At 38.6% G+C, this 14,919-nt stretch overlaps 1 protein-coding gene across 1 annotated transcript; it reads right to left on the bottom strand.

Annotated features, from left to right (window-relative positions):
• Positions 1-14,781, bottom strand: arsa.1 (arylsulfatase A, gene 1). The gene is made up of 9 exons (XM_002938291.5): positions 14,690-14,781; positions 10,941-11,363; positions 9,613-9,853; positions 7,011-7,229; positions 5,793-5,962; positions 5,169-5,293; positions 4,845-4,972; positions 4,309-4,411; positions 1-3,368 (listed from the first exon to the last, which is right to left on the bottom strand). The coding sequence occupies exons 2-9, from the start codon at positions 11,156-11,158 to the stop codon at positions 3,049-3,051; spliced, it is 1,524 nt and encodes a 507-aa protein (XP_002938337.3). The 5' UTR covers positions 11,159-11,363; positions 14,690-14,781; the 3' UTR covers positions 1-3,048.
• Between the last annotated feature and the right edge of the window lie 138 nt (positions 14,782-14,919).

The raw sequence follows: 14,919 nt of genomic DNA, 5'->3' as shown, positions 1-14,919 counted from the left end.
TTTAGACACATTTTTTTTTTTAATACACTACACAAGTCATCATTGTTCATTTGTTTTATGCACCAAATACACTACAATGTAATTTCAGAATGAAAAAAAACAGAGAACGGATTGTTATTTTACAAGTCCAGGACAAGTTACATTAAAATGATGACATCATACAAAAACTACATCTGTGGATCAGGCTTTGGTCCATAAAAAATTAAGCAGAGGCCCACACTATCCAGTATCTTCCAGCTGAACGGCCCTGTTCCAGTTAATAAGTAACCATACTAGCATGCAGTGAATGGATTTATATTGCGCTGCAAGCCTTTCTTATCATTTCCCCTTTTTCCTTCTGCTAACATAGAACTAACTAACGATGAGCACACTAGGCTAATCTGGACATCACTGCCAAGCCAATGTACAGTACTTGAATCCCTTTCCAGAAGCACTGATAAAGCTAGATATGTTATAAAGCTTATGGCTAGTTCATTTCTGGTGGTGTTGCATTTGTTGCTTGAAACTTGCAAAGATTATGCTAGTGAGAGCATCATCAAATATACATAGCAAGGATCTAACTACATTAACAATTTTGACTTTTTAGTGACTATATATCTACTTGCATTTTCATTGCCCTCCTTATTATCCACTGAAGCCAGGCATTCTGCTAGCGAAGCTTCACAATTTACACAACTGCTTCTATAAAGGGAACACTTATTTTTTAATAACTTTAATTAGGTATGACTTTTATACATAATTAAAGTAAATAAAATGAAGTCAATGAAGAGTGTGGAGGATGTATTTAAACTAACTTGTTTGGTGTCCAATTTTACATAAACATATAAATCTTTTACATGTTTGGTACAGTTGATACCATCTTAAGAACATAACTGTTTTCTGCTACAGCTAAATAGAGCCCTGGAAAATGATACTAATAATGGATACTAAAATGATACTAATAATTTAGTGACAGAAGAGTAGCAGTAAATTGCAAGGTAAATCTTTACTAGTTAATTTACTGTCTCAAGTTAACTAAAGCCTGGACTTGTGCTGTGATTACACTGTAAATAACTCATACCCACCAATTTGATCTGTGAATTGTAACCATCCCTGTGCAGCCAAAGTATATTTCAAAGGTATCGGCTTGTATGTGGTTACATTGCTATAACCGGGAGAGACTAAGAGCTTGTCAGGCTTCTATTAAAATGTGTTGCACGCTGTAGCACTAGGGCCCTAAAGCTGGCCATATACACACAGATAAAACAAGGTTTCGTATGATATTCGGTGCGTGTACGGCAACCTGGCGAGGCAACCGATATTGCAGAAGGCTGCAGATACCAGTCGTCTTGCCGATCGGGGCGGGCTAAAAGATTTTGATCGGGTGCCATTGAAGGCGCCCGAGCAAAATCTATGTTCAGGGCTGAATCGGCAGAAATCCTATTGTTTCTACCTCCATATCTAACGATTCAGCCCTGGACGTCAGTGGAGTGTTGGAATGATCTTTCGTGCGGCCGATGGTCACGTGTGTGGCCAGCTTAAGACATTCTGTTGCTGTTCTTGCTATTCCCTTAATATCCTACACAGACGTGGGGTGAATGCTGGGGCATATAGTTGATGTAATAATTAAAATAAAATTCAGTGCAATTCTGATTCATTTTACAACTCTATAACAATACAAAAGTCATTAAATGAAAAGACCAGACTTAGACACAGTTCTGAGGCAGAAAAGACATCAATGTTATGGCAGTATAAAAAAATTTGGATTAATGTCAGCAAGCTTGGTTTTAACCTTCTGATCAAACATATACTGTAACAATATATATCTGACTAATCACAAGATACAAGCAACAGTGATTTCTGCTGTGCAGAATGCTGCATATTTTGCATGTAATTAGTTGCAGAGCTAATTCCAGCCCATGAAGGTTGCATCTTTGCAATCACTGTAATCATTAAAAGTATACAGTCTGTGATTTCAATCTTGGCTAAAAATTACTGTTAATGTATTAGGTATTAGTTTGTTAAATGGTCTTTTTTTCCAGTTTTTGTATTATTTGCCTTCCATTGTTTTACTTGTCTTCTTTCAAATGGCAGCAGAAAATGCTATTTTTTTTTTTTATTACTTTCAACATCATATTAAACATTAATTTAAAGGTGAACTATCCCTTTAAACAGAAAAAAGACCTGGTAAAAAGTTGCTCAACCATAAAGTATGTGTTGCACAATGTGTAGTTTATGCTATGCCCTGCACTGAATAGAAGACAATTAAAGTAAGCACCAGATCTACACATCAGGAGGCATTTATGACCGCAGGCACGTTTTTTTTTACCCACAATGCAGCTTTTTTCCCCCAGAATTCCAGTATACAGGTATGGGATCCCTTATCCAGAAACCCATTATCCAGAAAGCCTGTCTCCCATAGACTCCATTTTAATCAAATAATATAGAATTTTAAAACTGATTTCCCTTTTCTCTGTAATAATAAAACAGTACCTTGAAATTGATCCCAACTAAGATATAAATAATCCTTATTGGATGCAAAACAATCCTATTGGGGTTTAATTAATGTTTTATAAAATTTTTAGTAGACTTAAGGTATGGCGATCCAAATTACAGAAAGATCCCTTATCCGGAAAACCCTTGGTCCCAAGCATTCTGGATAACGGGTCCTATACCTGTATTAACTGTCACCACGGAGAGCTGCGTCCGACGCAAGTGTGGCTGGTGCATCAAAATTAACACAGTTGCAGTCGCACACCACATCTGGATGCAACTGCACTAAAAATGTTCCAATTGGCGTCATTACTGGTGTTCAGCGTGAGAGTGGCACATGCACCCAACTCTTTAGGTGCATCAGCACTGCGCCTATTGCCTCAAGCTGCAGTGGAAACCCTGAAGTTACCACCTAGTTTGGAGGTGGTGGTAGCTCCTGGATATCCCTGCATCAATTGGTGCAACAGCACTTGATTTGAAACAGGAGGCAGCAGCGCTGGGCACAACTGTACAGAAGTGAAAGACGCACATGCTGATGCAAGCACCTTTCATGAATAAAGTTTTCCTTTCCTCATTTCACAGTTTTCCACTCCTCTTTTCACAGTGACAGCAGCCAGGTTTTGGGCTGCATTCTGGGTTACAGCAGGGTCTCAGTAACGGGTCTGATCCTTTATTAATCTCACTATCTGCATACTTTACAGTTTTCTCAAATCTTTTTTGTTCAGCCAAAATTTCTTTCAGCACTGGCACAAGATCCACGGGGATTCCATCCTTTAACAAGTTATAGTTCTCTGCAGGATCGTTGCTCAAATCAAACAGAAGAGGTGGATCATGATATTTCAGAAGGGCAGTCACATGGCAGTCTGGATCTGGAGTAGTCTCACTGTGGAATGCACCTTTAAAAATATTGAAAGGTGTTAAATATTACAGCCTCCATATTAGGAAAAAAAGAGAATCATGATCTTGTAGTTGGTGTGTATGTAGCATCAAACTGCATTGTTCTACAGCATCTTTCATATTTTAGATTATAACAGTAAGCAACATCCAAAAGGGTATATTGTAATGTATGTAAAGAGATGCAAAGAGAAAAATCATTTATTTTTATTATTTTCTCGAATCATTTTTGCATTGTGTTTCACTTGACTTTAAAAAGCTTTATTATGCCCATAAGCAAGGCTCTTAGATTTTAGATACTGTAATGCTATATTTTAATAAATTCAGCCAACACTACTTACTACAACATACAAGCCAAAAAAAATGACCAATGAAGTTGCAATACAGAATCGTCACACAATGGATCATTTAGCGTTACTAAAACAAGGTACATATCTGGAAGATCTGGGAAAATGGGATGTCTGGGAGCCCTAGTTATGGGTACAGCATACTGGGCCACCATCATTAATCACAGGGCTCCATACTACCAAGTTAGCAGGGCCCTCCCCCAGGAGGCCCAGTGGTCATGTAGGAGGTGGGCCCTGCCAACAAGTAGAATGAAGCACCAATTAAAAAATCTCATGTATGCATTGTGATGCCCCTGATGCAGTCCAACCATTATGGCAAAACCACACCTCTGATGCACCAAGCTCTGCTCACTCCCCACATGGGCCTGCCTTTGGGGCCCACAAATTGCCTCTTTGGTCATCTAGGGGCCTCCATCTGCCATGGGGCCCCTTACTGGAGCACCTCTCCAGCACCACCCGTCCCTCTTGATGACAAGCACGCTAATTAAAAACAAATGTAGCTATGGGGAAAATATCTTCATGCATAATGATATAATAAGATAGTCAGACTCTCATTCTATCCAGTGTACAATGCTTTACAGCACAATATACTCACCCTCTGTATAAAAGTGTGCCTTGTACTTCCCTAATCTCAAGGCAAAGATGCCTTTTTTAGGTTCAAGGTAGGAGGGGTAGTAATGAAATGTATTCCGTGGACTCTGTGGATTACAAGATATAGTTATTATTAGCTGTTACAGCATACAAAGATCATTAAGGATTAAGAATGGAATATACAAATGTGTCATGTATTATATGTGCATGTTATATATTATAAAAATCTTATGAGCCCTTATCTCTCTGGTAGGCAATTAACTTTTAATATTTTATATGGTGGTCAGTTTATATGGTCAGAATTATTTGCCTTCTTCTTCTGACTTTATTTAGGTGGAGCAACACTAATGCAGAAAGTTAATGTCCCCTTTAAAAACTGTCAGATCATATCTCCTACAACCATGAAGTTCATAAAGCTGCTGCAATAAAATAAGTGTCCACTAGGTGGTGTGTATTTTCTTGCACTTAACACCTACTTTTAATATAGGCCTATAGTGTACATGTACTTAATTGAAGATTAGATAGATAGATCATACTCACTGGATGTCCATTGAATAGGAGTTTGCTTAAGTCATATCCATCAAGCACAGTGGTAGGCAGTGAGGCTCCTGTAAGACTTGCTAGAGTGGGCAAAATGTCCAGTGTGCTAGCCAGCTCTGAAGTAACTCCTAGATTAAAAAAAAAAAATAAATCAGAAAGCCAATAGACAACAGTGTATGAATAACACTTGGAAAAAATGGGTATAGCTAAATAACCCATTCAAACAGCCTCTTTCTTGGTGCTAAACCCCGGAAATCAGCACTACTATTCTAAATAAACCCGTCTGTTTTAATGCATTAAACTGATTTTTTTCAGTTTTCTTACCTGGTTGTATATTTCCCTCCCAGTACATTATTGCTGGCTCTCTTACACCACCTTCATAGGTTGTACTCTTGCCACACTTCAGAAGCCCGGAGCAGCCCCCTCTCTCCATACGCATGGTCTCAGGCCTGGAAATGCATTGTGACATAGGCAATCACACTATACATTTCAAGAAATAATACTTCTCTCAAAACCAAACAGAAAATATCTTAAAGGAACTGACTAAATCTCCTATTGCACTGCAGTTCATAAAAAACATGGCAAATTGTGTCTGAAATTGCACTTGGTACAGTGGCCTGTGTTGATGATTACACACAATTCCCACTGGGAGCAATGGAAGGTTATCTGGGCCATGAATAATGGCTGAAATTGCCCCTTGTAAATTACCCCTTGTGCCATTGCCCTTAGATATATATATTAAGGATGTTTCAAAGCTCTGCACATATCGAGTGCGACTCAGTTGGAAGATTATATATATATATATATATATATATATATATATATATACATATACACACGCCATGCTCAGAAACAAAATCGGGAACATTAGCGAGCCCTGGATTCTTGGTATGTTTCACTAACAAAATCATGTTGACAATACTTTAAATTTTATTGTAATTTACTGACCCATTATCAGAGGTAAAGATGATGAGCGTGTTATTTTGAATCCCATTTTCCCAAATAGCTCTTAGCAGCTCCCCCACTGATCCATCAAGTTCAAGAAGCGCATCTCCAAACCGTCCTCTTAGAGACTGGCCTGTATACTGAGCACTTGCAAACTGTGGGTAATGAGTGTGCTGGGGAAAAAAATAGAGATTCTTAGGTAGGGAGAAACAGGAAAGCAATAAAACTGTATTCATTCTACATACATAACTTTAAGTTATAGATCACTCTATTGCTGAATCTGGTGGCAAACAAGCAGCCAACAGGCTAGAGATGCAAGCTTAATGTAGTGTTGAGTAATATTTGATTATACTGTTTTTAAAAACATGAATAAGCCGATACCCCCTTCTTAATTTGAAAAATCACTTTTGATATTGCATTTAGGTATACATGTGTCTACATAAAAAATGCTGTTGTATAATGTGTAAATTGTCCCAAACCTAAAGGTTATAACAAAAACTTCTGAAGGCAAAATGGATTGTCTTAAAGGGGTAATTTTACTTTAAATTAACTTTTAGCATGATGTAAACTTTGATTTAATTGCTATTGGTCTTCATTTTTTATGGGTTTTCAGTTATTTAACTTTTTGTTTAGCAGCTCTCCGCTTTGGCCTAAATAGAAAGTTAGGTAATAAAAAGTAACAATAACATTATCAAAAATGATAAAAATAGGACATACTATAACATACTAAAACATCTATAACATACTAAAACAGTGATCCTTAACTAGTGGCTTGTAAGCAACATGTTGTTCACCACCCCATTTGATGTTGCTCCTAGTTTTCTCAAAGTAGGTGACCATTTTGAAATCTGTCTTGCAGACATGTTTTGGAAGCACAGAAACACAGTTTTACTCCAAGCAGAGCCTCCTGCAGGCCAGAAGTCCACTTGGGGCTACCAAATAGCCAATCACAGCACTTATTTTGCAAGTTTATTTATGCTTCTGTGGCTTACCAACACTTTTTACATCTGAGTGTGGTTTAGGAGTAAAAAAGGTTGGGGATCCCTGTACTAAAAAAGCTAACTTAACGGTGAACCACCCCTTTTCGAAGAGAAGGAAAGGTTAAAATTAGGGATGCACTGAATCCAGGATCCAAGACGACCTCCAAGTGTTTAACCGTGTATCCAGCATTTTAAAAGAACTGCTGCAAAGTTAATAAGGAGCATTAAGGAGGTCACTCACATGGGAGGCATAGTAGAGAAAGAATGGCTTCTTGTCTTTCACAGCTGCACTGATGAAGGATTTGCTGAATTTCTGGTATTTGGGTACAAGTTTTGTGAAGTCCACTGGTTGCTGAATTATTTTTTCACCAAGGAACAAGGGGAGTAGAGCTTCTCCTAAGTCACATGTCCCATAGCAACTTATATTTGGAGGAAAACAAGTAAGATTTTGGCAAGGGCCCTGCAGAAGCATAAAATGACACAAAGCAATTAACAAAGCAATATATTTCCAACAATACATATATAGTCAAGGAGGAAATTTTCCAGCTTTAAGATCATTTCATTTCTGTAGCCCAAAAGATAAACTGCAGTTCAATCCAGTGCTAGCAGTCAAGGTTAAAAAAAATGCACTATTGTGCCATGCAACTTTACTGATACTATCAAGTCATTATCAACAGGACCCATTATAAAATTAGGTTTAAGACTTCTGGCATCAAATCTTATTGGGGAAGCCTCTTGCACAGTAAATAAACTCCTTGTCCAACAGAATAGTAAGTAAACGTTACCATAAAAGCCCTAGTCTTCGCTTCCTCTAACTTGTCATTAGTACCAGTGTATACTGGGTTTTTCCCAGACCCTCCAAATAATATTTTCACTCGCTCCAACACATGCTGAACAAATCTGCTGTTGTGAACTAGCTGTGGGTCAGCAACCCTGCCCTTCTATTCTCAACTTCCCCTTTTAACTGTGCCAAACCTGTCTCCCTCATTTGCCCCAAGTGTCCCATCCCCACACATCACTTTCCTTTGACAGTCAATGCCCAGTTAGCAGCCTCTCCCACCTGCACCTCTCACTGAATGCTTAATGGCTGCTCCAAGATTGCATACACGTGTCAAGACACACACTGAATGGCACCAACAAACCTACAAACTGATCCTTAAACTAGATTCTTACTGCTGCCTATAAAGTAAAATTCCTACTTTGTATTTCACCTTTTCAGTTTTAAATACCTTTTTTGTTTTTAATGCCAGTTAAACTTTTTGGCACTTACATCACAGGCCATACTCAACAACAACCACACTCGCTGTACAGCTTCTTAGTTATTGAGGTTTTTAATAATCCATAATTACAGTATATTGCAAAAGTACCTGGGAAGAAGCACATTTACTTGCCCTTGTACATGCATGTTATAAAAATTCTGATCAGTATTTGTAGAGTACAGCTATGGGATCCCTTATCAGAAATCCGTTATCCAGAAAGTTCTGAATTACGGGAAGGTCATCTCCCATAGACTCCATTATAAGCAAATAATTCAGATTTTTAAGAATGATTTGCTTTTTCTCTATAATAATAATAAATCAGTACCTTGTACTTGAGCCTAACTAAGATAGAATTAATCCTTATTGGAGGCACAACAATCCCATTGGTTTTTTTTAATGATTAAATTATTTTTAGTAGACTTAAGGCATGGAGATCCCAATTACGGAAAGACCCCTTATCCGGATAACCCCAGGTCCAGAGCATTCTGGATAACAGGTCCCACACCTGTATATGATAATCAGGGGCCCTAGTAAGTTAAAGATAGGACTGTCTCATCTTCCCTTTGAAACTGGACACACGCAAAATCCACACAAAGATGGCTGGTCACTAATTTGTTTAAGTGTATTTTGGAAATTAAGTAAATCCATTTCCATTCATTCTCTAATTCTTTATATGCCATACAAAAGATTGTTAAATAATAAGCATGCATCCTCCACTCACTGCATTCATATAGGCATCCCTTCCCATACAGAATAAGTATTTAAGTCATGCAAGTACAGTTTTATAGCAATTATTTGACAACTGTAGCTGGACCTAACATCTAAAGAATTGAACGTAACTGGCCCTAATTAGTTGAAACTAGATATACAGATAGTGCAGCAACTGTGTAAAAAAATACTATCAAGCCCTAGAAATTTATTTTAGAGATTGACATATTTCAGTTTTTAAGGGTTGATCTGGCCCTATTATTTGATAAAATCAAACACTGAAGTTTTAGCCTGCTATGTTCACTCATTTACTTTACCTTTTACCACACAAGGTAAATAACCAAACTAGTTAGCAGCACCAAAATATTGTCTCTGCTTATTTCTATGTAGTTAGAAGGTAGTAGTCAGAACTGCAACTTGAATTTGTTTTAGAACAGTGCAAGTTCTCCAATGGCCACTTCTAATTGGTATATCCAACCAAAAACAATATGGAACAGCACCGCTTTGTTCTGTTCTAGATTGCTTCTGCTTATTTCTAACCACACTCATATTCAGTGGACTAGAGTGCAATCTGTTGCTGATAAACATTTGTGCAATGTACATGAACTCATTTTTCCTGCTGCAAATGCTGTAAATTCTGTTAGTTTGCCTCTCATATTTTATTGCAAGCTACACACTTGGAGATTAGTGACCTATGAGAAATCTGGTCTCTGCTTTATCTCCTAAAAATGTTTCAGCAGGTTCTGGGAATGTGATGAGTAGGAATTGACATAATACACAAGCTGTGGTCTCAACTATAGAAATGTCAGCAAACATCTATTATAACTATTTCCAATAACTTTTATTTATACATTATAACCACACTTTTAAAGTTACCTGATCATGTGAAAAGGGCACTCCTAGGAAGTGCTGAAATCCCTGTCTTGTTGGCAAATAGGTTCCATTCAGCCCTAAGCCCAGGTGCCATTTGCCAACCATGGCAGTGATGTATCCACTAGACTGCAGCATCTCAGCAATTGTTACCTCACTTAATGGGAGGCCACCTCTAGAGCCAGGATAAAAAACACCTGGGTACACCCCATTCCGGGACTGATAGCGGCCCGTCATAAGGCTAGCTCTGTAAAAAGTGAAAGAGAAGTGATTTATCAAGATGGGCCTGAATTATTTTCCTCAAATTTGTATAGGATTGTAGTCCTTGTAGACCTCTGCTTGCTACATGACCAAAGAAACCTATTGGGAGGGGGGTGTAAATGTCTATTATTTCAACAAAAAATTAATAGTTACATTAAACTAGAGCTAGAAGGGGTGCAACTTGAATTGGATATTTTCCAATAATTTTTTAAAAGAGTAGTTTCCAAAACATGAAATCCTATAAAAAAAGTAGATGGCGGTACCAACAGTGATATCCATTTCTGCAGAGGTGACCCAACAGGGACTATTCTCAGTTTACTTGTGCCTATGGTATTTTCCCAAGTATTACTAATATTATTATAGTGCACATATTAGTGAGCTACTTTACTGTTTGTGGTAAAAACAAAAAAAAAAGTGTAAAAAGAGAATAAGAGAAGAAATTGAGGCATTTGTAATCTACCATTCAATAATCTGACATTCAGTTCAAGATACTTAAATAGAAAATTAGATTTTATAGATATTCAGGCTTTTTACAGCAGAAGTCCGGCTTTAACTGGCCGTACATGCAGATAATATTGTACGAAACCTTTCGTTTCGTACGATATTCGGTGCGTGTATGGCAGATTGACGATGATATTGCAAAGGCTGCGGATATCAGTTGTCTTGTTGATTTTGATTGGGCGCCGTTGAAGGCACCCAAGCAAAATCTAGGTTAAGCTGAATAGGCAGATGGAGGTAGAATTCTTATTGTTTCTACCTCCATATATGATGATTCAGCCCTGAACGTCAGTGGGGGAATCAAACAATCATGGTCGCAGGAAGGATCATAATTGCTACATGTATGGCCACCTTTACAGTCCAAATGTCATACGTCTTCTTTGATTAGATCTTTCCAATGGAGGCTAGCTTTACAGGGCCACATGGAAGCATGTCTAACAATATAATATCCGTTTTGATAGGAATCCTTAATTAAAGTTGTTATCTGCTCATCCTTGACTATGGATAACAAGGAACTCAATACCAGCTGTGAAAGTAGCCACTGACGTATTATTTGTAAGGAAAATTTAAAGTACCTGGAGGGTGAGCACACAGTTCCTGTAGAGTAGAAGTCTCTGAATCTCAGCCCTCGAGCAGCCATTTGGTCCAGGTTAGGGGTGAGAGAGGAAGGATGTCCATAACACCCTAAGTCACCATAACCTAAGTCATCAGCAAGGATCAATATAATATTTGGTGAATCAGCGATTACCATGGTATACATGTACCCCAATAAGAGAATGTACCAGACTTCCATGACTAGGACAGGCTCTTTCAGTGTTTTCTTGCACAAAATGATGGTTTCCTAAGGTAATGTGTATGGGTGTTCTTCCCAATCCATAAATACAACATTTAGCCAGGTCCTCAGAGTAAGACACTTGACTGTCTGATCATTGATTTAACAGAAGCCCATCCCTTCTTTATACTGGGATCAAAGTGCAGCAGAAGAGCCAAGAGCATTACTGGAACAAAAAAAAATGAAGAGAATATAAACAAACTATAGCTATAAGCACATGAACAGTGGGCTATACAATTCCGTCATGCCAATGATCTTCAGCAGCTGCAGCTAAACTAAGCAAAAGCACTGGTCCACAACTCTCAGCATCTAGGCAAGTATTGGCTCACAGATATTGCAGAGTAAACTGGAAAAGTTCCTAGACCAGAAAAAGATTTACAGAAAGTACAACACATCAGCCTGCAAATTAACGATTGATTATTTACAGAGCAAATATTACCCTTTTAGAGTTCAAGCTCTATTTACATAAAGTCACTTCATGTCATAATAAGGGTAAACAAGAGAAACATCATTAATGCAGTGACAAGAAAGTTCAATGTGATCAACATTTGTGATGTGGGGTGTAGGAAATGTTTTCCTATAGTTGGGACCCAAAAATAGGTATGGATGCTGTTTTTACCTTTAGTATAAAGAAAAATGAGATGCATTGACCAATTATTGTTTGGCAAAGCTAAAAAAGGAGAATAGAAACCCCTTGTTCACTGCAGTAGCTAGCCTCACACAGGGCAATTCAGCACAGCAGTTGCTTTTGGTGAAAATAAGCCTATGCTACTGGCCCTAAGTGGCCCCTGACAATTTAACAGTTTTTTGACACACACATACTGCACAAAGCTGGTTTATTTTCTCTCTTTCTTAAGGTCCCCATACGCAGGTTGATTGTAGCTGCCCCTTAGCGGTGACCGATTCGGCAGCTAATCGGCCCGTGTATGGGGACCACCGACGGGCCTGCCGACCAATATCTGGCGTGAAATTGGCCAGATCTCGATCGGGCAGGTTAGAAAATCTAGTCGGATCAGGGACCGCATCAGCTTGTTGATGTGGTCCCCGAACCGACTGCCCCATTGCCACCAATATAATTCGAACATTTGGCCCCAGGGCCAAACGACTGAATTAGCCTACACGCTCCCCGATATCGCCCACCTGTAGGTGGGGATATCAGGTTAAGATCCGGTCGCTTGGCGATCTCGCCAAACGAGCAAATCTTAACGTGTATGGGCACCTTTACACTCTGCTTCACAATTAAGAGTACAGCACTTCATTATTCATTTTGGCAATATTCCTATTTAAATGAGGAAACTGTGGTACTATAAAGTAAGATCCCCTTTGATACCAGCCACTAATGATCAAAGATAAGATAGTAAGCTTATGTGTGGTATCCCCAATAAACCCTTGATACACCTGCTTTTTTAATTACTGATACATAAAAAAATGCAGTTCCGTGGGTTATTTATTAATGCTGAATTCATTTGGGAGATGGGGGTTAGACAAAACTAACAGGCTCCTCTAATAAGAAAAACTCATCCATCATGCAGTGAACACTGTCTAAATTATTATTTAACCCTTAAAAAATGCTCCACAAGAACATTTGCAAATTTTGCTCATTTTCTATTTTAAGCCGTTTTTAAGAGAATTATATTTTTGACTGTTAATACCAGGCTTCTGGCTCAACTGTGAGTCAGCAACCTGAGAGTTAAAAGGTAAACACACATAGCTACTAGTAGCAGCTACTAAAATAGAAAAAATGCTGATTATTTATTGATAACTGTCTCTATGTATTTTTTAGCAGAGGCAATTCTCAGTACAATTTATGGCAGGGTATTTTCTGGTGTTTAGTAGCCATGATAAGTAGCTGCTACTAAATAGCTTCATGTGTCTTCACCCCAACTAAATACAGGACGTGCCACAGAAAATTAAGCAGTACAAAACAGTCTATAACTGCTAATATCTTAGGAACCTCTAACAAGAGAAAATTAATTAAAATTACAAGGGTATAGAGCATGGGTCCCCAACCTTTTTTGGACTGGTTGCAAGCAGGAGAATTTCAGGCACAGTCTTGCACGCAATGCTTTTATTTGCGGCGTGTTCGTTCGCATCTTTATGTGTGTGCCGCTTTGCGCTCCATGGGAACAGAGGCGGCCTAGTGCCAAGCAGTCCACGGCCCAGCGGTTGGGGACCCATGGTTTAGAGGACCACTCTGAGTAAGTTTATATCAATTCATTTTTTTAGTTTTAAATCCCCCGTAAACAGTCATATCCATAGACTTTTTTTAATGAAAAAGAAGGCACAAATAAAAGGAATCATTTGCTTTGGAACATGTATGGAAGCGCAATGGCTTGCCACTGGGTATGGCGCTCATTTGTGCACTCCCTAACTTGCGTAAACACTAAGGGCCCCAGAAGCTCACCTCTTAGCATTTATTTAAAAAGCACTTGTGTCTGGGGTTTGGCTGCACTCTGCACCAGATTAGAAATCTGCTGCTAGGTGCTGACAACAAAGGGAATATTTATCTAAATGTGCATTTATAGTTTAATACTTAATATCTCACCCATGTTCTATTCATTCCTATTTGATTTTTAGAAGCATTTTTATTAATGGGCGAATGTTAGAGTTCACTATTTAATAAACAGGCTTCTAAAAATCCCAAATGGATGAACACAAGGGATGAAAACATAATTTTGCCCCTTTATAGGTCTCTGGTAAGGTCTCACCTTGAGTATGCAGTGCAGTTTTGGGCTCCAGTCCTTAAGAAGGATATTAATGAGCTGGAGAGAGTGCAGAGATGCGCAACTAAACTGGTAAAGGGGATGGAAGATTTAAGCTATGAGGTGAGACTGTCGAGATTGAGGTTGTTTTACATTAGAGGAATGGAGCTTCCATTTGAAGCAGCGTAGGTGGTTTTTCACGGTGAGGGCAGTGAGAATGTGGAATGCCCTTCCTAGTGATGTTGTAATGGCAGATTCTGTTAATGCCTTTAAGAGGGGCCTGGATGAGTTCTTGAACAATCAGAATATCCAAGGCTATTGTGATACTAATATCTACAGTTAGTACTGATGTTGGTAAATATGGTTTATGTATGTGAGTGTATAGATAGGTCAGTATAGGTTTGTGTGTGTGCTGGGTTTACTTGGAAGGATTGAACTTGATGGACTTTGTTTTTTTTTCAATCCAACTTAACTATGTAACTATGTAGTTTAATGTGTAAAATACTCCCGGTTAAAGATAAACATATAACCATCCACCATAGATACCACTGCTATATACGAGTTTTTTTTACAGCTTAGAACAGTACTCGTCATCTTATACACTACTAGTCATTTTTACAGGCAGTTTTGTGGGAACTGACCCAGGACATGCAAAGTTAGAAAAAAATAGTTCTGAAAATCAACTCTGTTCAGATATAACCAGACAGTTTAAACAAAAATATTTGCAGTTTGATACATTATACATATATACATTCGTATGTACAAGGAACCAGCTAGGAGCATGACTTACCCGGCTGACTTCACTCGTGATTACTGCAGTGCCTATAGTACTATCTAGCCTATCAGATCGCACCCCTGCCAATGTAGACTTGGGACTTGTAGTTTATTAGGCGCTAGAGAGCAACTAGTACAGACCGCATCCCTCTGGCAGCTCTAGGGTTAATATGGACCCATGGCGATGCGGGGGAGGTGCCCCAGGCCAGGGGGAAGCAATCATTCCCAGAGAAGACGATCCTTTCC

This window comes from Xenopus tropicalis, chromosome 5, assembly GCF_000004195.4.
Source record: "Xenopus tropicalis strain Nigerian chromosome 5, UCB_Xtro_10.0, whole genome shotgun sequence".
NCBI lineage: Eukaryota > Metazoa > Chordata > Amphibia > Anura > Pipidae > Xenopus > Xenopus tropicalis.
Note: the sequence above shows the minus strand (reverse complement) of the source record. Positions and strands in the feature narration are given on the sequence as shown.

What these genes read in the sequence shown, in the direction of transcription:
- arsa.1 (XM_002938291.5), bottom strand. Translation starts at nt 11,158, where the DNA reads ATGGAAGTCTGGTACATTCTCTTATTGGGGTACATGTATACCATGGTA. An exon ending in ATCTTTACCTCTGATAATGG is followed by an intron (nt 5,294 to 5,792) that starts GTCAGTAAATTA and finishes ATGCATTTCCAG; the next exon opens with GCCTGAGACCATGCGTATGG. An exon ending in GGCACACTTTTATACAGAGG is followed by an intron (nt 3,369 to 4,308) that starts GTGAGTATATTG and finishes ATATTTTTAAAG; the next exon opens with GTGCATTCCACAGTGAGACT.